General features: G+C 39.5%; 1 protein-coding gene across 2 annotated transcripts in view; it reads right to left on the bottom strand.

Moving 5' to 3' along the window:
* Nucleotides 1-27,042, bottom strand: part of DCAF13 (DDB1 and CUL4 associated factor 13) — a 781,821-nt gene that overhangs the window by 581,716 nt on the left and 173,063 nt on the right. For both annotated transcript variants that reach the window (XM_044065680.1, XM_044065681.1), the window contains exon 5: nucleotides 23,066-23,221. In XM_044065680.1, the coding sequence (XP_043921615.1) occupies nucleotides 23,066-23,221 (156 nt within the window). The remainder of the gene's footprint in view (nucleotides 1-23,065; nucleotides 23,222-27,042) is intronic.

The raw sequence follows: 27,042 nt of genomic DNA, 5'->3' as shown, positions 1-27,042 counted from the left end.
GGAATGAGGCCTAATGCTTGCAGGAACCGTCTTTCCATGAAAGGAGTAACAAAATCGAATGCAATTTCCTATCCACTTTGAAATTGTCTGTTTGGAAATTGCTTTTCCTTGTACCCCAGCAGCATATGCTACAAGGAGTTGGTTAGTCTTTCTGTAACTTTTAGTTCTGTCCAAGTAGTAGCGTAGTTGTCTGTGTATATCCAGAGTGTGTAGAAGTTTTTCCCCTTTATTTTGTGGATTTAGGAAGAATGTAGGCAAGTGAATAGACTGGTTCAAGGATACCATAGATACCACCTTTGGCATAAAAGTAGGATTTGTTCTCAATGAAACTCTGTCCTGATGGAAGATAAGAAATGGCTGTACTGCCATTAAAGCTTGTAACTCAGATACTCTTCTTGCTGAAGTTATGGCCAGAAGGAATGCAGTTTTCCAAGACAGAAACTGTAGATCCGTCGATGCTGCTGGTTCAAGGGAGGAAGTGTTAGTTTCTCCAGCACAAAGTTGAGATCCCAAGTAGGTAAAGGGGGTTTCCTTGGAGGATTGATGTTTTTGATTCCTCTCAGAAATTGCCTGAGGAGAGGATGCGAGAAGATGGGTGGATCAACATTGTATTCTGCTGAAATTGCTGAGGCATGAATCTTAATGGAAGAGTAGGACAGGCCATTGTGGAACAATTCTGCTAAGTATTCCAGAATATGTGCCATGCCCGCCACTGTCACATCTAAGCCTTTTGTTGTGTTCCAAATGAGAAATCTTTTCCATTTTGCTGAGTATGTCTTCCTTGTGGAAGGCTGGCGAGCTTCCATAATAATGTCCTTTACTCTCTGTGATAAGTTATTTTGAGGGGGGTTTATGGAATTTTCCAGGCAGTTAGCTGCAATGTTTTCAAGTTGGGATGCATGGTCTTGAAATTGTTCTGCGTCAGAAGAAGTGGCCATAAGGGGAGAGGCCATGGTTTCGTCTGTGACATGCTCCTCAATAGTGGGTACCAGTGTTGCCTTGGCCAGTCTGGAGCTATCAGAATCACTCTTGGCTGTTCTGCCCTGATCTTCAGTAAAACCTTGGACATTAATGGGAGAGGTGGGAAGGCATAGACTTTTAGAGCTTTCCAGCTGAAAGAGAGAGAGTCCACCCTCCAAGCTTGTGGGTGGTATGTCCTTGAGCAGAATGTCTTCAGTTGATGATTGTGGGGTGAGGCGAACAGATCTATCTCTGGCTTTCCCCATGCTTGTGTTAGGAGTAGAAAGATGTCTGGGTGCAGCATCCATTCGTGTGCATCCATGGTAGTTCTGCTTAAGCCGTCTGCCAGTGCATTTTCTTTCCCTGGCACGAACTGGGACTGTAGTTGGATATTGAGTTTCAAGCATAGTTCCCATAGATTCATGGCCAGCCTGCATAGAGGGTAGGAATGCGTGCCTCCTTGCTTATGTACCACATGACTGTGGTGTTGTCTGTCCTTATTAACAGGTGGCCTTGATGGAGGAAAGGTTTGAAAGCCTCGATTGCGTGCATCACTGCCAGCATTTCCTTTTGGTTTATGTGCATGCGCAGCTGCCCTTGAGACCATAGGCCTTGGATACATTTGCTCTCCATGTGTGCTCCCCATCCTCGGTCTGAAGCGTCCGTGGTGATGGTTTGTTTTGTTTTTGGTTTGTTGAAAGGCAACCCTCTGTTGGAGTGGCAGGCTTGAGCCCACCACAGGAATTCCTTTTGAAGGCAAGGAATGATTGGTATCAAAGTTTCCAAACTGTGACTGTGACCATACACTCCTTAGGTACCATTGTAATTTTCTCATATGCAGCCTGGCTTGTGGAATCAGAATTATGCAGGATGCCATGTAACCCAGGGCCTGCAGGATTTTCCTTGCAGTTAGCTGAGTTTGTCTTGTCAGATTCATGAAGTAATCTGGAAGTTGTTTTTGTTTTTTCTTCTGTGAGAAAGGCCATTTGGGTGGTTGTGTCTAGATCTGCACCCAAAAAGGTTATCCTTTGGGATGGAACAAGTCTTGATTTTTGGATGTTGACTGCGTATCCCAAGGCCTGTAATAGGTGGATGGCATAGTCCAAGTCCTTTATCAAATTTTTCTTGTTGTCCGCTTGTATCAGGCAGTCGTCCAGATATGGGTAGATTTGAATCCCCTGAAGTCTGCAGTGTGCAATTACTGATGCCAGGCATTTCGTGAATACTCTGGGCGCAGTAGATAAGCCAAAGGGCAATGCTGAGAATTGATAATGCTCTGATCCTGCAAGAAATCTGAGGTGTCTTCTGCAACTTTGCCGCATAGGGACATGCAGGTATGCCTCCTTGAGATCTAGAGTCACCAGCCAAGACTCCTTGCCCAGCATGGGAAGAAGTTGCTGTAGGGTCAGCATCTTGAATTTTGGCACAATGAGGTAAGTATTCAGTGCGGACAGGTCGAGAATAGGCCTCCATTGATTTTCTTTTCTTGGAACAAGGAATAATCTGGAGTAAAATCCTTGGCCTTGTTCTGAAAGAGGTACCTTTTCTATGGCTTTCATTTGTATTAAGTTGTTGATCTGCTTTAAAGCCTCTGCCCTCTGATTTGGTGGCAGGTTTGGCATTCCGTTTCTTCTTGACAAAGTGTGGAAGTGGAACCTGTATCCTTTGTCTATTATTTGCAGTGTCCATGAGTCCCTTATAATGTAATGCCAGTTTTTTGAGAATAAAGAAAGCTTTCTGCCCAATGGTGCTTCCAATTCAGCCCTGGTCGGCGGAATCAAAGGAAAGTCATTGAGTCTGTCCAGGTGTAATAGTAGTTGTTGCTGCTCCTGCACTACCTCTCTGGTTAGTAGGCTGCCACTGACTGCCTCTGTAGGAGCCTCTAGCTTGCCCTCTACCTCTGGGACGCCTGTTCCTGCCCCTCTGGGATCTGTCTGAGTCTGGAAAGGACCAATTCTTAGTAGGCCAGTTTCTGCTGAATCTCGGTGGTTGTACTTGCAGAAAGTCCTTAACTGTTTGCACAGATTTTGCCTTTTCTTCAAACTTCTTTAAGACCTCCTGAGCCGAGGAACCAAATAATTTTTGTTTTTCCATTGGAGCATCCAGGAGTTTAGCTTTGACATGGTCTGGTAAAGATTGTTCCTTCAACCAGGCATGCCTACGAATAACTGCCCCAGTCATAGCTGACCTACATGAAGCTTCCAGTGCATCATAACCACACTGCAAAAATGATTACTAACCTGCTGTGAGTTATGTACCAGATCCTGAAGGGATTTACGGTCAAGGGGTTCAGAAGAGGAAAGCTTCTTATGCAATTCATCTAACAAATACTCTTGGTACTGTATCATATGAAACTGACAATTTAATGCCCTCATGGAAAGAGTTGCAGAAGTATATACCTTCTTTCCCCATCTCTCTAAAGCTCTAGACTCCCTTTCAGAAGGCAGAGGATTTTTGGCAGTGGCAGCTGCAACCCCTTTTGGGCCCTGAGAAATAGTATCTGGGTCTGCAGAATGGGCCTTGTACAGATGTAGATGAGAATCCGGGACCCTGTAGTATCTATCAGGTTTGGCAGGAGCCGGAGGGAGAGAATCAGGGGCTGTACTAACATCATTGTACACATCATCAATAACATTCAAAACAGGAGGTATAGCTAAGGGCCTATGCTGAGGTAAATGTAAAAAGGTCCTTAATCTCTTTCTAGAATAAGAAAATTCCTGACCCTGCCATTGAAAATGTTCTCTCATAGAGTGTAGTGTCTCACCAAAGGAAAACTCTTCAGGAGGGGAGGCCGAAGGGATAGATTCTTCAGCATCAGAATCCTCGTAGGCCGAATAAGCCTCCTCCTGGTGATCTGACAACACAGATCCATCCGTAGACTCATCTGAAGAGTGTTGGTCAGAGGGCTCAGTCCTGGGCCTTTTGTCTGGTGGTGGTTGAGAGCCCCTGTCCGGGTGAGGCTGAGAACCTCTAATTAAAGAGATAAGATCCTCTGCAAGGCTGAGGATCTGAGAACTAGAAGGTCTCTGAGAGGTAGTCTTGGGAGGCAAAGCTTTAGCAAGTTTAGCAGCTTTAGCCCTGGAAAAAGCCTTAATGGACATGGAAGCAGGGGGTCTGGCTGCACCACGTGCAGGAGTAGACTTGTCCAAAGGAATGGTGTCGGACATTTCCTGGACACTGGTTTCAGTAGGTAGCTCAGTAGTATACTCAGCAGGGGCCTCCAGGGCCGCGGTGGTCGGTTGAGTGGATTCGGTTAAAGGAAGTACAGAGGACTCTGTTTCGGCCGAAACAGAGACACTCGCGGTAGGCCTAACCGTGGTTTCAGCCGAAACCGTGGGCCGCGAGTGTCGGTCCTTGTCCTTCCGTTTTTTCACCAAATGCGATGTCGGAGTCTCCGACGGCATCGTATATGCAAAATTAGCCCCAAAGAATTCCTCTGCAAACTCCGACCGACATCTAAGAGTTCGTCGGTTGAAGGAAGCACAGGCTGAACAGGCTGAGACGTCATGGTCTGGGCCTAAGCAAGGGAGGCAGTAAGAGTGGAAATCCTTATGAGGTATTTGTTTCCCACAAGTTAAACAATTATTTACTTTATCTGACATCGGCTGAGGCAAGAAAGAGTCCCCAATGGGGTACTTAGCTTTTTTCGAAGTCTTCGGTATCTGAATCACAGGAGCTGACCGATCGGCACTTGCGAACTGCTTCTGCTTCGGGCACCGCGCGGCAAGAAAGACTGAGGAAAATGGCGTCGGCTGATGCTTTTATACCCCAGACGCTCTGACGTCGGGAAAAGTGCGACATCAGCCGAGGCCAGACCCAGACTTTGGAATCCGGCCGACCGAAGGGCTGCCTGAGGCAGGACAACCCATATGTTATGACTGCAGATGCATCCTTGAAGGACATCCGAGGGTTCCACAACAAGAGGCACCAACAGCTCTGGCTCTGAAGGACCAACGTGGCTCTGAAGTGGAACAGCAACAGGGAGTATGGTCTTAAATGGCTCCGGAACAGATTGGGTCGGAGCCAGCAACAATTTTGGTAACGCCGATGACTTCAAGAGTCTAAGCACTACTCTCTCCACATCCTCTTCAGATAGGCTCTTGGAGGATCTGGACGACAAGGTAGGTGACCTAGATCTCTGCAAAATAGGAGATCGTAGAGTTGGGGAAACCAGCAATAACTCCTTAGACTGGCTCAGAGGTAAATTTTTTAGTGGTCTGCTCCGAAAAACTTGGGGCTGACACTGGAGTGTCGATATCAATAAACTCGACCGGCTCCGACAGCAGTGGAGCCGCAATTTCGATATTTTTTGAGGAGGTCCAGATAAAATAGTCAGTGTGGGAGAATGTCTCTTGGCCGACTTGACCTTCTCTTTGTTGGAAGAAAGAGATACGGAGTGTGAGGATGAAGAGCTGGCTAAATCCTCCTCAAAGGAAGGCTTAAGGAGACCTTTCAGGATCAGTTTGTTCTTCCTTTCTTGGAGAACTCGAAAACTGAAAGAGTGACAGGAAGAGCACGTTTCCTGAAGATGTACGACACCAAGACAGTAAACACAATTACTATCTCCGTCGGTTATTGACAGTTTTTGGGAGCATTTAAGACACTTAAAACCCGAAGGTTTATGATCCTTAGACATGTTTACTCAAACAGAAACACTATGGAAAGCAGAGAGGATAGGACAGAGTCCTCTAAATTAAATGGGCCTAGCCCTGCAAGAATCACTGCACACAAGGAAACACAACTGAGGACTAGGTCCTCTAACTTAAACAGGCCTAGCCCTGCTGAGAAAACACCACCAGAAAAAGGTTAATAGAGGACTAGGCCATCTAACTTAAATGGACCTAGCAGTAAACAGAGAAGAAGCTAAGTCAAGAAGAAAAGCTACCAAAAATTGCAAAATCTCAACAACAGGCTAATTACTAGCTAATAAGAATAGTAAAAACACTGTACACAGCTATCAATAAGAATACTATTCTAGTGAAAATACAATATTAGAAAAGGTCTGTACTCAAACACGGGCCTGCGCTAATAAGAGTAAATATATCAAAAAACTAGCACACATACCACTCTGGGAACAAAATGGGCCTGCGGAAGCAACGGCCAACAATAACTTCACAAAATGCAAAAACACAGTACTATTTTCTACCTATAATAACTACGACTCATCTATATAAACTAAGCTAATACTATTTGCCGAAATTATCACTATGAACAATAATAATGTAGAAAAAATCCAACTTAGCCACGGCCAAGAAAGAAGCACTTCTGAACTCGTAGACGTGGCAAAAGAGATCTGGGGTTTCTTACTAGTGCACTAGGGGATACCTACCTTGCCACGAGCCAACTGAGGGACTTTGAGCTTTGTAATCGGCCGAGTCAGAGCAGAGGATTGGCTCCGAACCCATATGCAAGAATAAAGGCGAGATAGGACTACAGAACATCAGAGGTTAAGTGTTATCCACAAAAGACTGCATTCAGTAATACAATAATGAAGATATGTGAAACAGAGATTACTGCTAATTCACATCAGCTGCAAGTCCTAGAAATTTAGCGACTGCAACAGAAGACGTCATGTAGAAGCACAGAGAATGTGATGTGCCACAACATTCAGCTCCCAAAAACTCTACTAGCAAAGAGGATGCAGACATTAATGTTGGAAATCAATTGAAGAGACACAAGACTCCTCAAACCCTTTGCATACAGTAATGGGAAAGGAAGTCAGTCAGTCTCATTTACGCTTAAGAAAACAAAAAACTGTTTTTTCACCTAGCCCAATGCCTATTTTATAGCTCATCTACATAGCTTGTTAATTACTTCTCTACAGTTTTGACTAGGTTGTAGACCATGTAAGCTGCCGGTTTTATATTTTCGTAAACATTTGATGATTGCATTTTTTAATGAAATAGGGAAGACGTTTATGGCAAGAAAAGTGTAATTCAGGTACGTGAAATGTGTTCCATAACTGCTTAGAAACAAATTAAATAATCTGCACTTTCTCCACTTTGTCTCAGATCTGCTGACCATAAACCACATCTCAGTACTCCTCTTTTGTCTCCAACCCCAGCAGTTTGCTTCCCACACATACAGCCATCCCATCATCACGTATGAATACCTTCCACATTATGGGTGGGTGCAAAAAAAAAAAAAAAACTATTCAACATTAACCAGCCCTCTGGTTTCTGGGTTGCAAGCTGAACAAAAGAAACTCGGATTAAAGATAAAAGACTACGTTTGCAACAGGGGGGGGGGTGTTGATCCTATAAATCCTGCTCATGGATCTTTTGAGGTACTTAAAAGGTGGGTACCATTAACCATTCAAAAGAGGTCAGTCTTGGCACAACTGAGATGCTTCTTTGACCTTCATATGATGACAGATATGTAAAAGAACAAGAGAATGAACATATGTTTGAGACCCTCAATGTAAAATACCAGATATTTATCCCAATTCACATGGTCAGTACATTAAAAAAAGATGATGCCATCTAGCTACTTAAATATACTGAAGAGCGCAAGCCTTTGTCCCCTGGCCTTCAAAAACAATGATGTAAGAACAATTAACATTTCTTTCTTAATAAATAAAAGCAACTTCCAGGTATAAAAGATCATGACTTAATTAGTGAAAATGTATCTCCAGAAATTCTAAAACACTGTACCAGAGCCCTTATATAAAAACATTTATCTTAAAAAAGGCATAAATGAAGATTATGCATACAAGACTAAAGATCCAAAGTACCCTCTTAAAAATCTTCATCAGTTATAGCAAATATTCCCATTGCTTATGGCATATTCACAAACAGAAGGTCTGACTGGTAGTTGTTGTTGTTCTTCTTTCGGCTTTTCCCAGTTAGGGGTCGCCACAGTGGTAATGAGTGGTAGTAGATTTTTACGGTGCCGTGGTGCCAGCTCGACGCCCAACCTTCAACGAAGGCACGCCCTACGCATGTCTTTCGAATGCCACTCAACCGCGGGGAGGACATGCAGACTCCACACAGAAGGCGCTCCAGCAGAGAATCGAACGGGAGAACCTTTTGCTGTGAGGCGACAACGCTACCACTGCACCATGTAAATTACAGACAGCTCTATTAACTAATACTCATTTCAATATATTTACAAATGGCCAAAGAGTCAAGTCATTTTAAACAGTACACTATATTCAGCCGTAACTACCTCCCTATACAGCTGGGCATGTCTAAATGTAAAATATGTAAAATCATACCTTTAATCTACTATCCAATGCACTCTACCCTTGTGCTGCCTTCCTCTGCTATTTGAATATACAACACACATTTCTTTAATCTATATATTTTTTCTTCATACCTTTTACTTCCACCTATTAACACTTCCATTTTTTACTACAGAAATTTAACATATAAACAAACCCCCTTTTATAATCCAAAAATAACTCTACACTATTTAACAGATACCTCTAATTACTTTCTCTCCTGCCCACCTGTAATTTTATAGAAGTACACTGTCTCACTACTTTTTTAATCAATGAATTATGTACTATTGCTTCCCAAATGAATGCAAATTTTATTTTATGTTCTGTCAGATGAAATGTCTTGAAGTATAGCCAACATGAACTTGTAATTATGTTCTATTTTGCATTATTTTTTTTACTTTAAGTCAGCTTGTATAAAAAAAAAAAAAAAAAAAAAAAAAAAAATTCAGTTTCTCTGTAGAGCTTCTTTCACCGGTCCTCCGCTAAAAATGGACACTGACACAGTTGTACTTTCCCTATAAACCAAGGTCAAAAAACAGATTATACAATGACCCCCCCCCCATTAAATATTCAAAAATGTGCACGCTGATTGATTTACAACGTGCACGCTGACCAGAGTTATAGTAATGGAAAAAGGTCCGGTCGCCCGGACTTTTTCCATTACTATAACTTTTTTTACAGCAGCGGAGAACACAAGATCTCCGTTGCTTCACACTGTCTCGCTATGTTAAACGAGTTTAACATAGCAAGACAGCTTTAAAAAAGCCACGGATATTCTCCATTGCTTTTTTTTAAAGCTGTCTCGCTATGTTAAACTCATTTAACATAGCGAAATAGTCTTTAAAAAGCAACGGAGATCTTGCTTTCTCCGTTGCTTTTGCCCTCGGCTCTGATGTACTGTGTAGGCATGTACATGCGCAGTACATCAGAACTGCCGCAGAATACCAGACAGCTGCAGAAGGGCAGTAAGGAGGCATTATACAATGCCATTATTTAAGAAAAGTAATTATTTTTTTTCTTAAATAATGTCATTGTATAATAGCAATAAACCACTTCTGGGTGTGGGTAATGCTGAATTTACCCACGGTTGGCTTTGTTTGGCCACTCTGGCTTCGCCCTCGTGACCAAACCACACCACCCATGGGTAAATCCAGCATTACCTACACCCAGGCGTAGGTTTATTGCTATATTAATACCAGATATCTCTAACATACATACCTCTCAACTGTACAGATTTTCACAGAATATCCAGACTTTGGCCTCATATTTTTGGTCCATTTTTTTCATAAAATTGTGGTTTTCCGGCAAATTAGTGGTAAATCATTAAAGATTTAAGTTAGACATTTGAGTTTCAGACTTCACATCCTTAAGGTTCGCGTTAATGCAAAACCTGTTATTCTATCAACTTTGTTTGCCAGAGCAATTAATTTAAAGCAATTATTTTTTTTGTAAGAGCAGCTTCTCTACCAAGAGTGTTATCTGCTAAGTAGGTGATTATCTGCTGATTATCTGCTGATGTATAATGTCTATCTGTTGTTGTTATACTGTAACAATTTTGTAATGCCTTTTCATGACATCTTACTTTACATGTTCCCCAAACTTTGATGCGATAATGATATCTAGAGTATGCAATTTCATGGTTGTTACAGCTTTACCACATGGTGTTCGTGAACCTGGCTACTAGTGTGTTGCTACAACTCCATTCCTGTTCCTGGTCACTGGCCGGCTTACTCATACAATAGGAAAATGAATAACCTGAAACAGTCACTCCAGCAGTTATTTTTTTCCTTCTAGCTATGCAAATACATTTTCCCTGTACTGTGTGTAGTTATTTTATGTACAACCGCTGATGGTAAAAGAGTGGTCGCTTTAACGAACATTTATATTTGGCAGCATTATTGACTATTTCACATGTAATTTTTAGTTCTAGACCACGCTGTCTACAGTAAAAGTGGAAAGACTACTGTTTATTCAGCAGTGATTAAAACAGCAGTCGGTATCAACAGGCCCTATAGGGAAATGTTCTCAAAGCCTCTTTCAGCTGCATACCAGTGAGATAAAAACTGGGGATTCTTTAGTAGTTAACAAAAGCATCAGGTTCTGCACTGCCTATATGTTCCACACCACATTAGTATCATAGTTTTTTGCTTCTGCGTTTTTCAAAGATTACAGTGTAATTACAGTCTAAACAACTACCTGTCTCATGCTAGGTTGACTGCCAGGACTCAACAGGTATAGTTCTAAGTCGCAACACTTGTCTGAAATGCTGGAACTGTGATTATATTAAGTTATGCTAGGATACCATATTGTATGCTAGGTTTATGATGTAGTCTGAGTCATTACTTGCTAGGTATAATTGCTATTGTAATTAGTGCACATTGTACACATTTGATGTGCATTAGCTGGATCTGCTTTGTTAATGTACTTAATCATTTAATATTTGCATAATCTATTCTTAGTCTAAAAACAAGTGCTTAATTGTGATAATTTCCCTACGGCTGCTCTGCACTATTTTTATATGCTACATTTCTCTGGCTACACTATTTTGTATCATCTTTCTCCGAGTACTCCCAAGATCCAAGCCTAATCCCATACTGCGCTAACATTTTACACTCCTCCTTCAGCTCTTGCTTTTGCTCTTTATTTCAGCTCTGAGTTACACTAGCCTCTCTGATGCTTTCCTTTTTCTTTCTCCTATAAGTTCTCTTCTAGCCAGTGTATTATAACAACCTTACCCAGTCCCAAATACATGTTTATGTTCTCTTTCATTACAGTTAAATCTAAATAAGAAAGCAAGCGCTACCACCAACATTCATCCCAAGCTAGAACTGTTTAGATCCCAGCAACCCAAGAGGTGCTGTGACTTGAGGGGATTGCCCTCAGGTTTCTGGAAGTGCAGGGCATGTCTGCAGTTACTGCTACCAGTATTTTAGAATTAGAGTTTTACTGCTGTTATAATCATAATCACTGTATATCTACATATTTAAAACTGTGCTGAGATAAGGACTTTGGCTGCACACTACTCTCGCTGCCCCCCCATCTCCTATCTCTTTCTCTAACCCACTGCCTCCTATCACTCAGCCACTTCCAACAAGCTCCCAATGTTTTCACATTAAGGTTCAATCTTTTGAGAATACTGTCTTTCCATTTCAACTTAACTATCCATTTGTGTACGTACACTAGTTTGGTGAAGGTTCCCTATATTAACCTGTGTACATACTTTCTAGTATTCAGTTCTCTTTCCCACAGTTAAACTTACCTGAATTGATCTCTTGACATCAGATATTGGCACCTTGCTGATAGTTTTCTTAAAAGTTTCCCGCTTCTCTTGGGCCTTGGGTCTTGATATCCAAATTAGCAATTTATTTACTGAATCCATTCTTACACTAGCAAACTCACAAAACTCCCTCAACCACAATGAGACACACATACACCTTAATATTGAAAATAGCTTTACCTTTTAACGCGTCCCTATAAACCTGATTAAAAAACTACTCAAATGGTTAACACCAACTATACTTGCCCCAGATGGCCTCCCAGCTGAATTCCTAAAAATAGCCGCAGATGTAACAGCTTATCCAGTAGCCATCCTCATCAACCAGGAAAATCTCCCATGTTATCCCCCTTCATAAAGGGGGCAACTCAAAATAACTAATTATCTCCCCACAGCCATAGTGTCTCCCCTCTCTAAAATACTAGAAAGGTGTATTCATATCCAAATTATGGAACACCTCAACGCAAAGAAACTGCTCACTAACACTCAGCATGGTTTCAGACCTTCTCATAGCACAACCACTGCACTCACGTCATTCACTCACTCAGTTAATGGACAGAGAAATTATGGTAAATATGTATCAGCCATCTTCCTTGACCTTTCCAAGGCCTTTGATATGGTTAATCATAAACTTTTAAAAGCTCTATCAGAACTCAGTCTTAGCCAAAACACTATAGCATGGTTTTACAGTTACCTAACAGGTAGACAGCACGCAGTTAAATGGCACCCATCTTCTCTGCTCCCAGTAACAATGGGAGTTCCACAAGGTTCCATCCTCGGACCTCTACTATTTACTATATTCACCAATAACCTATACACCTCTACTCTCCACTCCTCTGTCATCCAGTATGAAGATGATTCTGCATTAGTCTGTGCCTCCTCTTCACTCCAGGAACTACACCAACAAACTCAACCCTCCCTTCTCTCTGTCGAGTCTTGGCTCACTGAAAACCAGCTATTACTGAACCCAAACAAAACACAGCTTATCTTCCAACCCACACAACATACCAATCCTGACCTCTCTTTCAACATCATATCCAATAACAAGATCATATCTCCTGTTACTCACACAAAACTTCAGTGTTGTGATTGACTCAGACATGAAATCAGATCTCCTTATCTCTCTTACCATAAAAAAGTCCACAAAAAAATAGGTACTCTATACAGAAATAAACAGTTTTTAACAGACACTACTAGGGCTACTATTACACGCACACATCGTTATCTCCACTCTATTATATGCTTCTCCAATCCTAACAAACCATCGAAAATATGGCCTAACCAAATTAGATCCCTGTTGCAACAAAATTGCCAAATTCACTATCAACAGTTACTACAGATCACACAACTGTCATGCTCTCAAAAAGCTCAACTGGCCAAAACATCCTCATCTACTACTATATAATCAACTTACCCTGACACAAAAGTTTGTATCATCCTGAGAAAAGCCCCTCATTACGAGACCTGATACTTCCATACTCTTTTATCAGACAACTATGCTCCAGTAACAAACTCCTCCTCAAAGTAACTAAAGATAATAATACAGCAGGCTCATCCCTCTACTCTAGCAAAATAGCAAAACACTGGAACAAACTCCCACCCACCATCACAGCCACAGCTTCTATACTTGAATTTAAGAAGTCCTTAAAATCACATTTGTTGAGCTCAAGGCTCTGCAAATGTGATATTACAGGCTAATACTAAGATCCTAGTAACGAAAAAGAAAAGCAAACCTACTTTTCCTCAGTCCAGATAAAAATAAGCGCAGTATGTACTGCGACTTATAGACAAAAGCTGGTTGATGTGAAGTGTAAGTCCAGGAAACTGCACGACCAAATGAAGGTGTTTCACGCTTTATTGAACAAAACACGTTTTCGTGGTGCACCAGGTCACCGCTTCATCAGAACGAAAGTCAAACAAAACAAAGTTTACCGCCATAAGAGTTTTTAAGCCAGCGTAATTTACGTGGCAATTAAGTTAAACACTGTTTAAGGGAACCAAAACCCCTTTTAGTACAATACTTACTGCAGTAAATAAGTACAAATACAACCACAAAGTGCATGGAAAATGTTGTTCAGGGGCTGGAATTAAAATGAGAGTAAAAATATTAATGTATAAAATCATGACATAGTTAAAAACATTTTTTTAAAATGCTTACAAAGTTTAACATAAGAAATGTTGAATTGAATAAGTAATTTCTTAGCGTAGTTAAGAAGTACTTTAAAATAGTATAAGAGATACAAAGCAAAGTGTTGTCAAAATATCGAGTGTGGTACAGACTTATTCATTTAATGTAAGGAACTAGCATACATCAAACCTGTCATTAAAGTTTGTGTGAATGGCAGGGATAAGACAGTCCAAAATTCAATTATACAAAATGCATACTACACACTAACTAATATCAAGTGCCTACAAATAAACTGTCAGATAAATAGTAACTATAAAAGTAGTGCCTATAAGAAGCCAGCAAGGAACAAGCTACCAAGTAATCTTGCCTTCTTAATCAATCATCTAGGTGACTACTGGTGTCAACCAAAAGTTAAATGCATCCACTAAAAAGTGGTAACAAATCCTTATGTTACACACAGTAAACTGATGTTTGTTAAAGAGTCTGTAAAATGACAAAGTGGTATAATAAGCACATGCTTGTAAAACTGTAGTGTAACAGTGTGTTTTAAAAGTGTATGTGTATATGTATTTATACGGGTTTGGGAAACTTTTGTTTAAAGAACTGTATTATAGAAGCTACAGTTTAGAGTACTTGTATCCAAAGTACTCAAAGGAAATCGAAAAACTTGTGACAGAAGATACTCAGAAGGGACAAGGCAAGGGAGTGTTATCTCAAATAACTCTTCAATTTAAGAATGCAGGAAATGTTACAGTATTCGTTAAGACCTAGAATACTAAAGGAGTTCAATAGTAACTGCCATTCTAATTCACGTGTCTCAAGGAGAAGGTTAACTGGGCCACCTGTAATAGTCAATGGTACTTCAATGGCCAAAAAACAAAACGTGTGTCCTGCGTGTTTTACACAATGTCTTGCTAGTGCGTTACCTTCATTTTTAGTTCTTATAGCATACAACTTAATTGCCACGTAAATTACGCTGGCTTAAAAACTCTTATGGCGGTAAACTTTGTTTTGTTTGACTTTCGTTCTGATGAAGCGGTGACGTGGTGCGCCGCGAAAACGTGTTTTGTTCAATAAAGCGTTAAACACCTTCATTTGGTCGTACAGTTTCCTGGACTTACACTTCACATCAACCAGCTTTTGTCTATAAGTCGCAGTACATACTGCGCTTATTTTTATCTGGACTGAGGAAAAGTAGGTTTGCTTTTCTTTTTCGTTACTTGGTTCATTGGTTTTCAGTTGTTCCTCAGTATGTCGCGCAGCCAACCTACGAGTCCTACTAGTCCGGGTTTATTTATCACTAACAACTCCAATGACTGTACTAACGACTGCAACTTAACAGCACTTATTAAAGAGCTGTCACAACGCATGGACACTATGGCTATGAAGCTGGACACCATTGAAAAACGTGGTAATCAAAGTACCACTTTAGCGTTACCAGGACAGCATGACCAACTTATTTCTACCGCCTTACTCAGAACTGGAGCGAGTCAGGGCACTTCAGCATCGGGTCAGTTATCTGACACATCGATTCCGTTGGGACAAATACCATCTACTTCTAGGACTGCTGTTGTTCCTAGCAATTCATTGCCTCCACCTGGAATATTATATGACCAACATTTTCCTCCATTATCTAACAACCATAACGAGCATGGGCTTATAGGGGTTCCCAATATGAACGCATGGATTCAGAATCAGGCAAATATGAACTTTGATGGAATACAGGAACCACCGGCCATGTCCGCTGACAATGTCACAGTAAGTGGTAGCAATATTGCAGACAACTTGAAAAATTTTGATATTAAACTTTTGAAACTTAAGAAATTGCAGCTTGAAGTCATGTACTTCAAACAATGCTTATCTGACAAAATAATCCCTAAAGGGCTTAGGTCTAACTTCAGTCCTACGGGCTTATTTTTTGACTATGAGTTTAACAAAGACTTAGCCCTACTTTTTGACACCCAGGGCCAACAGCTTTTAGAACTGATGATTAAGCACTACAATTTACAAATTGACAAGCTGACTAATGATGTCTCTGTATTAGACACAGCACTGAAGACTGACTTAAACTTTGACAGATATAAATTTGATTATACCCCTATTTTTACAAGCATTGATGCATTTATTGAAAAATCTAAAAATAACAAAAGCAAAAAACTTATGAGGGACAGGACATCTTATAGCAATAACACTGCATATACTAAACTTCTTGCTCCGACCAATTTAAAAGACGGAAAGAATGTTGGAATGGACCAACACCAACCCTTGAGTGAACATGTTACTGACTGTCACGAGACTGATTCAGGTCTTCAAGGCCCTAGACGTAGTAACAGAATTCAAGCAAACGTTAATAAAAACGGCCCTCCACAGTACGGTAACAACAGACTGAACAACTATAACAATAACACCAACAATGGCCGTTTTTTAGGCCAACGGAACTCCAACTTCAACCGCAAGAAATGGAACAATCCACGGAACTAGCAGTTCCACAGGACTTTAATTTGAATGAATCACATTTTAACAATTTACAGTTGTTAACTAGCACTAAGGGTGATTTTACTATTTATAATTTTTCTAGTATTTCTTTAGAGCCTTGCTTAGTGGATCTCTTAGCACATGGTAACACTTTCATTCCAACTAAGAATTGTAATCTAGCTAAGACCCTAATTGATTTAAAATGTTTTGTCAGGAAAATGAATTTAAGAACATTTTTTGACAACAATGAAGTTCCTAATGAATCAAAACTTAAACTAGCTAGCACTTTTAACCCTCCACTTCACATTGGGCTGTCCCTGTTTGAGAATGCATGTGAGGTAGACATCAGGTATCTTCACCAAGCACATACAGGACAGAAGAAAAATGTTAATTACAACATCTCAAGAGAACAATCTGATGGTCTTAAACGTCTCCGTTCATCTGCAATAAGAGTGATCAAACCCGACAAAGGTGGTGGTTTGGTCATTTTCGATAACCATACATATACTGAGAAAATGGAGAAAGTTTTAAATAGCCCAGCTTATACTTTGTCCTCAGTGAATGAAATGAATTCTTCTAAGATGAGGATAAGAGGGTATTTTAGGGACATGTATATCAGTGGTAAAATAGACTTGGAAACTTACAACTACATTGACATCAACATGTCAAAGAACCCTGTGATTTTCGGTATCCCAAAAATCCACAAGAACATTAACAATCCACCTATGCGAGCACTTATAGACAGTCGCCTATCAATAACTTACCCCTGTGCACAGCTTGTGGAAACAGTTTTGTCAAAATACTTGAAACTACTTCCATGCATTTGTAAAGATTCTTGGACATTCCTTCAAAACATTAGTACCATCAACTTTGATATCTCCTTGAATTTTCTTACAGTCGATGTGGTTGACTTGTACACTTCCATCCCACACCTTGAAGCGGTGGAAAGGATTTCGTACATGCTTAGGGACTTAAAGGCCACTGAAAAAGAAATCGACCTAGTCTCAGAACTTCTAGACATCATTTTAACCTCCAACTTTTTCACCTTTAATAATAAGATCTATTTGCAAAAACAAGGTATAGCGATGGGTTCACCTTGTGGTGCTTCTGTCGCTAACCTTTTTATGGCAAATTGGGAGAAGACTGTTATCTTCTCTAATATTAACGTAATGAGTAAAATCAATTTTTACACTAGATACCTTGATGACCTATTTATCTTGTTTAAGGGTGATTTAGATGACGCAATTTCACTGATGGACTTGTTAAATGAATCCACTTCTTTTCTTAGTTTCACTTTTACTTTTTCAGCTTCTGAGATAGATTACTTAGATGTAAAATTGTACAAAGACGTATCTAACTCAGAATATTCCTCTACTATCTACAGAAAACCAACTTACTGTAATTCTTTTTTGCATTTTGACAGCTTACACCCCTATAAGCAGAAGAGGGCCATTATTAAGGGCCAACTAATTAGGGCTGCTAGAATGTGCAGTAGGGAAAGTGCTTTTATAGAGGAATGCAATAAACTAAAAGGTATGTTTTTAAGTAGAGAGTATCCTACAAACTTATTTTTAGACCTTCTGGAAGAGATCAACTATAAGCATTCTAATGGTTGGTACCCTCCATTACTTAATAAGCTAGTACCAGTCGAAGAAGACAGACCACTCCCTTTAGATGACAGTGTTTCTTCCCTTCTTCCTGGGAATCACTCCAGAGCCAACAACAGGTCTTCAACTTTCAACATTAGTTTTATTTCTACATTTAGCAGTGACTCTGCTGACATTCAACATATACTAGTAAAAAACTGGCATTTTATTTTGAATAATGAGTCACTTTATGAAAAACTAGGCTCTACTCCAAGATTTGTATACAAACGAGGGCACAATTTAAAATCAATAATTGAAAACAACAATAGAGCAGACAACACTACTAAGTCTAAAGGTTCTTTTACTTGTGGGACCTGTAGATATTGTCAACATGTAAAAACCTGGAATTTTTTTGTGGTAAGAAACAGGAAACACTACATTACCCAAAGACTTAATTGCATTTCAAATTCTATCGTGTACCTGGCCCTATGTAATTTCTGTGATGCTTTCTATGTGGGAAAAACAGATCGAAGACTTCGGGATAGGATATATGAGCACTTGTATGCTACAAGAACTAAAAATGAAGGTAACGCACTAGCAAGACATTGTGTAAAACACGCAGGACACACGTTTTGTTTTTTGGCCATTGAAGTACCATTGACTATTACAGGTGGCCCAGTTAACCTTCTCCTTGAGACACGTGAATTAGAATGGCAGTTACTATTGAACTCCTTTAGTATTCTAGGTCTTAACGAATACTGTAACATTTCCTGCATTCTTAAATTGAAGAGTTATTTGAGATAACACCCCCTTGCCTTGTCCCTTCCGAGTATCTTCTGTCACAAGTTTTTCGATTTCCTTCGAGTACTTTGGATACAAGTACTCTAAACTGTAGCTTTAAACAAAAGTTTCCCAAACCCGTATAAATACATATACACATACACTTTTAAAACACACTGTTACACTACAGTTTTACAAGCATGTGCTTATTATACCACTTTGTCATTTTACAGACTCTTTAACAAACATCAGTTTACTGTGTGTAACATAAGGATTTGTTACCACTTTTTAGTGGATGTATTTAACTTTTAGTTGACACCAGTAGTCACCTAGATGATTGATTAAGAAGGCAAGATTACTTGGTAGCTTGTTCCTTGCTGGCTTCTTATAGGCACTACTTTTATAGTCACTATTTATCTGACAGTTTATTTGTAGGCACTTGATATTAGTTAGTGTGTAGTATGCATTTTGTATAATTGAATTTTGGACTGTCTTATCCCTGCCATTCACACAAACTTTAATGACAGGTTTGATGTATGCTAGTTCCTTACATTAAATGAATAAGTCTGTACCACACTCGACATTTTGGCAACACTTTGCTTTGTATCTCTTATACTATTTTAAAGTACTTCTTAACTACGTTAAGAAATTACTTATTCAATTCAACATTTCTTATGTTAAACTTTGTAAGCATTTTAAAAGAATTTTTTTAACTATGTCATGATTTTATACATTTTACTCTTATTTTAATTCCAGCCCTTGAACAACATTTTCCATGCACTTTGTGGTTGTATTTGTATTTATTTACTGCACGTAAGTATTGTACTAAAAGGGGTTTTGGTTCCCTTAAACAGTGTTTAACTTAATTGCCACGTAAATTACGCTGGCTTAAAAACTCTTATGGCAGTAAACTTTGTTTTGTTTGACTTTCGTTCTGATGAAGCGGTGACCTGGTGCACCACAAAAACATGTTTTGTTCAATAAAGCGTTAAACACCTTCATTGGGTCATGCAGTTTCCTGGACTTACAGTTCACATCAACCAGCTTTTGTCTATATGTCGCAGTACATACTGCGCTTATTTTTATCTGGACTGAGGAAAAGTAGGTTTGCTTTTCTTTTTCGTTACTTGGTTCGTTGGTTTTCAGTTGTTCCTAATACTAAGATCCTCCCTTCCTACCCTTTCTCCTTTCAGGTGACTATCAATTACACTTTCACCCCACTTCTCTCCTGTCATTTCTTATATAATTACATCTATCCATGTCTCATCCTTGTTCACCCTTTGACAACTGCTAAAATGTAAAAGATACTTTATAGTAAAATTAAGAATGGCAATTCCTGATCCTATTATATACATTTCATTATATGATAAATATTGCTATTCATCATTTATACTTGACTGTGTGAACTAAACTGTAAACTATTATTGTTTATGTAAATGTTATTTGTTGAGCTTTTCTCCCCGGGCCTCCGCTGAAAAAAGGACCCATGTCCAGTCGGACTTTCCTGGTAACAAAACGTAAAATAAATAATTTTCAAAAATTGTCCCTATTTTTGGGCTTTTGTCCCACTTTTATTGATGGCTTTGTCCAGATTTCTTGCGCTAAGAGGTTGAGAGGTATGAACATAACTATTAACACCTATAATTTTATTATGAAGCAGGGGTTCACTTCTATAACAAGTTGGGCAATTTATTCTTGGTAAATTTAAAACAGTCCACAAAGATGAAAGAATATGTATTTGTGAAGTCAACGCTACAGAACATCAGAATTCCTTAAGAAATAGGCATAAAAAATTGGCTGCTTAGCCAACACTCATTTTGGAAACAGACTCGGTACAGATTCAGAAAAGTTTCAGCAAGGTGTATACCTGGAGTATGCCATGTGATAGTCATTTCTGATTCAGAGACGGTCCCTATATCACTGTACTGCATGCTGCAGTGGACTGTCGCTGCGGCCTAACTGAAATCCTAATAAGGCATTCCAGGGGAGTGGCCTATGCTAATTAGCTTTGCTCTTTCCCTCACAAACGTTTGCTATATGGCATTTAAGCGTCTAATCAATTCAAAGAATTGATACATTGTGTAAGTTAACTCAGCCAGCTGCGTCAATGAACATGTCCAAAAGCTCATGTTCACCCAATTGTGTTAGAAGTAAGGGCTGAGAAGTTTGGCAGACAGATAGTGCACGTGGGGTGTGCATGTGTGTATGTGCGTGAGGCTGCATGTCTGAATGTATGCAGAGGAACGAGTGGCCTCAAGTGCACACAGGTGTGTGTGTGTGTGTGTGTGTGTGTGTGTGTGTCTACCTGCCTGCATAGGAGCAGTAGGGGGATTAGTCTGGGGGTAGGTAGGATGGGTAGAGGGTGTGTGTGTTCGATAGTGTGATTGGGTGAGGGGAGCTATATTTGTGCACAGGAATGTGTGTGTGTTTGGGGGGATTATCACACCTTCACACTACCCTTGAGTACTAAGCAAATCCTGCAACAGTAGGGGGTGGACACACACACACACAAAAAGTAAGAGAGGGAGAGAGTTCAAGCCCTGTAACCTCAGCACATACCCAGCTGTTCAGTAATTATTAGTTCTCTGTGCCACCACGAGACACTAGGGATACATTTTACATTATTTACCTTAGTGAAAGAGAGGGGAAGTTTTTAACCTTGCACCCTTGATACAGAATGCAACCTGAAAAAAAGCAAAGCCCTGACCCTCTACACTAACTGAGGAAGGCTTCTATTAGAATCTATTTACATACTATAAGTATGAAACTCTCAGTGCAATTCTTGTTTATTTCTGTACATTTACATATAGTTGGGAATGCTTGCTACTTTACTATCTCACTTGGAATGCTTGCTACTTTACTATCCTACTTCCCAACGACATCTCTAAAATAATTGTGTTATACATGATCTGTATACATACCGTTTATTTTTTATGTATTCTTGAATAATATCTTATTGGATGTAATTGATATAATTATTTGTTTAAATGTGGAGCTTTTCTCCCTGGGCCTCCGCTGAAAAAGGGCTTTGGCCCAGTTGGACTATCCCTGTTAACAAATAATAAACATCCAAAATTCACAAGAGGAAGGGCACATACAACAGGCAACATCATGAATGCTCTGTAGAATTAGGGACATTTTTACTATTACTTGCACTCACTTAAAAAGTTAATACAGAAACAGGTCTAGCATTACACTACACTTCGTGAGCCACACGAAGAATGAAACTCTAATGTCTGACATTAATGACCGAATGTAAAGCTCCATTAATTATGGGACAAACAAAAGATGAAACATCAGGGACATTCTGTCAGCTGAGGGATGAGTGAGAGGTATGTTAGAGAGAGAGAAAATGGGAGGAGGTACCTGTGCAAACACGATGCACGGGTGGCCAGTGGTGACCACCACAGGAAAGTGCCTACTTCTACTCACAGGATTTAGGATGATTTGGAAATATGCAAATTAGCCAATAATGAGGTTTTTCATAACTGCAGCTAATAGGTCTCTGAAATGCATTTTCCCACATTGCTGAAACAGTCCCGTTTTGCCACAGGTCATACCACTGGCGTAACCATTCTAATTCATCTTTGTTAAAAAAACATTATTATAATTAGTGGAAACAAAACCTAGTCTGACTTTGTAAGTGAATACCTCATAGTCTTCTGGTTACAGTAATACAATAAACTGGGCATACTTCTTAGACATGAAAAAAATATATACCATCACCTTGAATCAAATATACATACACTTCAGCTGTGTAAAATACAGTTTGTAGTATTTTCACTTTTTCCATTAGAATAGAATGTTTTAGCATTTCTACACACAGTAATTTCTGTCACAGTAATTAACTAAACTGCAATATCCTAACAACTGGAAGATGAATTTATAAAAGTAATACTTTCACTTGTTACAACATTCTCTTTGTAGGATGTAGGGTTGGAGGATTTAGAAAATTACAATACATTTAAATTCAAAGATAAGCAACATATTTTTTTTTACTTTACAAGTGTAATAGATATAACAACAATGGATTAATCAAAGCTAGTGTTCTTTCCCTATCCACATGCAAAACTGAATATAGAAAACGAACACTGTACAATCGACATTAACACTTCCACCAATAATTCTACAGTCAAGAAACAAATTACACACAAGGCTGGTAGCATTTCTTTGATATTCAAAAAAGAAACATTTGAATCCAGCTCCACAAGATATAAAACATGCTCAAGAAAAGAAAGAAAGAAGTGAATACAAGTGTTTTATCTCTATGCTACTCCTGGGAAGCACAACAGTTTCCTGAACTCTGAGGCATGCTACAGGGAAACGAGAACGTAAAATAGCATGAACATAATTTAAGCAATTTCTACAATATTTAATTGAGCTGTTAATCACAAAGAGTCTGAAAAGAGAATAAATCATGAAATTACATAAGTACAACAGTTTGCTTCACTTTCAGCATTAAGTCACAGCTACTGTGGTACTCCATCATTGGGCATATGGTACCTGCACACAGCTGCCTTCAGGATTGCATGAAGCAGAAAAAAAATATGCAACATATACAAAAGATTGCTGTATACATAAAAACATGTAAATGTAAATATGGTCAATAAACTAGAAGGTTGACAGTGAAGAAAATGTACCTCTATAGGGTTAAATTTCACACTGATGATACTGTCAAGACCCCAAGAGAAAGATCGCACTGGGGTCGTTCTCTGTTCATCCCAAATATCAATTTGCTGCCCACATGTGGCAAATACTGCATCCTTCCAGTGGTGGTCAATTCCCATATACACAGTCTGAAAAACAAAGTACTCCAAGTGTCAGATTAGTAAACTGAGCTGCAGAGCAATGCAAAGGCACATTTTAAAATGGTTTATAAAAAGAAAATCACTATGAAAAAAACGTCTGTGATATGCAGCCAAAAGAAATAAAGCTCCTCCTAAACCAATAAACATTCATTTAACATTATTCACAAGCACAACACACATTTTTTTAAACTAAAACAAAGTCGTGCTGAATGTCATTTTTCAAGGTCAAATCAAAAGGAAGCACTAGTACACAGATCACATATAACACAAGGTTACCCTTCTAAATACAATAAAAACTGAAATGGAGCATGCTCCGTGCGACACAATTTTTTTTTTTTTTAAACTGAAGAGAAACAGTTTATTGTTACAAAACTTATGTTGTGTGTTATGTACTCTGCCTTAGATTTATTTTGTAGACTTATATTTTCATTACTTAAATTGCATAGCAATGTCCACTGAATTTCACATTTGTGATTGCTAAGACAGATAAAAGTCATGCCATGGTCTATGAAGCATAAAGAAGCTGTAGAGCAAAATCAGTGGTTGTGAAAAGCTATTTCATACTTTGTTTCTACCTTGTTAGTAGAAACTCCAAGGCAACACTGTATATTTTAGACAGATGGGGTATTTGGGAGGGAAATGAGTATTGGTAATTTTCTTAACTCCTTTTTACTCCATGTGCTGAGTTAACTCTGCATCAGTGACACCAGCCAGAAATGCATTTGTCAAGGTAACTATTTTCACCTTTTTTTATTTTAAAATGGTTAAAATGTACAACTTTAAAAGTAAAACATACAGTTTTTATATAAATACTTCATTACTACATTAAGGGCTAAATTGCAGAAGACTACCTGGTGTAAGCTGCTTACTTTGGTGTAAGGCCTTATCTATAAAGCAGGCTTACGCCAGACTATCACTTATACAAAGAGCAAGACTTAAAATCAGGCCCTAAATCTATTAACAAAATAATGTACTAAAGCTATCTATTCAAAATGAAAGAAAAATTCTACCTTGAAATGACACACAGTGCTAGTCAAAGGTCCTTTTTTGTCGAATTGCATTTTGTCAAATGTATTTATTGACGGAATGTTCCATCAAATTGTTTTTCCCTATCAATTTGTACTGCAGTCAATTTTTGTTATGTTGACTACAGCTGTTTTATTAGAGGTTTCACTTTGGTCACTGCTGTGCAACAAAAGAGAAACAGTGTAGAGGGCCCCCAATTGAATGTGCACCTTTTTCATTTCTTTAACAGTTCAGTATGTTTTGTTGGCATGCTGCCTGGTATTTAGGCATGTCCCACTACTGAAGTGTAGGTTTCAGATGCCTTGTCTTCTTACCTGGAAGCAGAAACATTTGATGAGATGTTTCTGTATACTTTGGGTATCCTTTGGAATGTACACAGCAGTGTTTGGAGGAAGAGAGGGAGAGCTGTTATGCATAATGTCAATTTTCTTTTTATCTTTGATGGTATTACTTTTCAATAATGTAGGTGTTCGATGGATTAGTTTAAATAAATGGTGTTCCAACAGAACTATATTTTATGTTGAGCAACTGATACTGCTGTTAATTAACATGACTTCTCACTTCCCACCTCCTGTCACATAGTAACAGGTCATGTACAGATAACCCATGTTTTGTTACTATGGGATATTAAAGTATTGAGATCAGCTACTTTGAGATGAATGTCAGTGCTCAACCTCAATCTGTAGTCATTTGACTACACACAGTCAATGACAGCAGATATGTCAGTCTTCAGTAATGATTTTTCATTTGCTTGTATTTTCACAGTAACATGCTGGCAGTGTCCATAACAGTGATGATTTCAGTGTGTGTGTCTGTGTGAGCTCAGTAGTGCAAGCATGTTTGAGAAAGTACAGATGTGTACACTTACCATAAATGTAGATGTTCGAGTGTATTCACTGTTGCAGTCATTACATTTGGGTAATCTGCTGGCAGGTTACCCTCAGTCAACCTGATTAACAAAGTCTTGAGTCCTGCGTCAGTTGCTGTCCCTTCTTCCATTAAGTCAGGTCGTCAGGGGTATAAAACATGCAGCCGATGTCATTACATCAAGTTTTTCTTGCCCCAGATGATAGGTGCCCTCCAAATGGGGAGCAAATATAATTAAAAACACAAAAAATATACCTCCAATCCCTAAAAGCAAATACACCAAAAGGGCTTTTAAGCATAGTGAAAGAAAGTAGAGGTATAGCCAGAGAAAAATAGAGGGCTAGAGGGAGGGTAACCAGGACTGCAACAGTGAATACACTCTAGCATCTACATTTATGGTAAGTGTATACAACTGTACTATGTTCTTCGTGTTTCACTGTTGCAGTCATTACATTTGGGTAGATTCCCAAAGCTATTGTTGGGTGGAGAGAATTATACAGCATTAGGACCAGCTATAAGGCCCTGCAGGACAGCAGTGGCAAAGCCAGCTCTGGATTTAGAGAAAAATGGTAAATGGTAATGTTTGGTGAACGTATGAACTGAGCTCCAGGTAGCAGCTTCTAGAATGTCCCTGGTAGGAACACCTCTGAGAAAGGCTGTTGAAGTAGATGCAGCCCTGGTGGAATGGGATCTGATCCCCTGGGGGATAGTTTTTCCATGGTGCATATAGCAGAAACGAATACAATGGCTTATCCATTTGGAAATGGTTTACTTTGAAATAGCCTTTCCCTCTGCCCCTGCAGCAAATGCCACCAGCAGTTGTTCAGAATTTCTTTGAGATTTTGTCCTGTTTAAGTAAAATCTAAGTTGTCTGTGTACATCCAATGAATGCAGACTCTGCTCCCCCTTGTTCTGTGGATTTGGAAAGAAAGTTGGCAAATGAATGGTCTGATTAAGAGCTACACTGGATACCACCTTAGGCATGAAGGATGGATTGGTCCTGAAAGATACCCTGTCCGCATGAAAAATGATGAAAGGCTCCACTGCCATAAGAGCCTGTAATTTGGAAATCCTTCTAGCCGAAGTGACTGCTAAAAGGAAAGCTGTTTTCCAGGAGAGAAATTTCAAGTCTGCAGTAGCAGCTGGCTCGAAAGGAGGTAGAGTGAGCTTCTCCTATACAAAATTTAGGTCCCAGGCAGGGGTTGGAGCTCTCCTGGGTGGTCTTAAGTTTTTGGCCCCTCTGAGATACTGATTTAGAAGAGGGGAGGTTCTGTGTTGTAATGAGATGAAATGGCTGAGGCATGGATTTTTATGGAAGAAAAGGACAGGCCCTTGTGAAGCATCTCGGTTAAGTATTGCAAAATCTGAGGAATGTTGGGCACTGCTGTGCTTATCCCTCGATATTGATTCCAGGCACAGAATCTTTTCCATTTGTCAGCATAAGATTTTCTAGTACTAGGTCTTCTCGCCTCCAAAATGACATCCATCACTGGTTTGCTAAGGGATACTAAGGGGGAATTTAGGTGATTAGCCAGGCTGCAAGATTCAAAGTTTGGAGCTGTGTGTGCAGAATTTGGTTGTTCTGCTGAGACAGAAAGTAAGAGGCAGCTGCCATGGTGAAAGGTATGATACACTGCGCAGGAGTGGGTACCAGTGTTGGCAAGGCCAGTCTAGAGCAATCAAAATCATTTTTGGTTTGTCCTGTTTGACTTTTAGTACAACTTTGGAGAGCAGAGGCAGACAGGGAAAGGCACAGACTGATAGGTTTTTCCAGATGAAGGATAGAGCATCCACTTCCCAGGCTTTTTTTGTGATGAGCTCTTATGCAAAATTTGTCCAACTGATGGATCTTTTTGCCTCACCCCAGAACTATGTCTGGGCTCCCCCATTTGCGTGTCAACATGTTGAAAATCCAT

This window comes from Protopterus annectens, chromosome 3.part0 (genome assembly GCF_019279795.1).
Source record: "Protopterus annectens isolate FY-2018-M chromosome 3.part0, PAN1.0, whole genome shotgun sequence".
NCBI classification, from domain to species: Eukaryota; Metazoa; Chordata; order Ceratodontiformes; family Protopteridae; genus Protopterus; species Protopterus annectens.
This window is presented reverse-complemented; position numbering and strand designations above follow the sequence as displayed.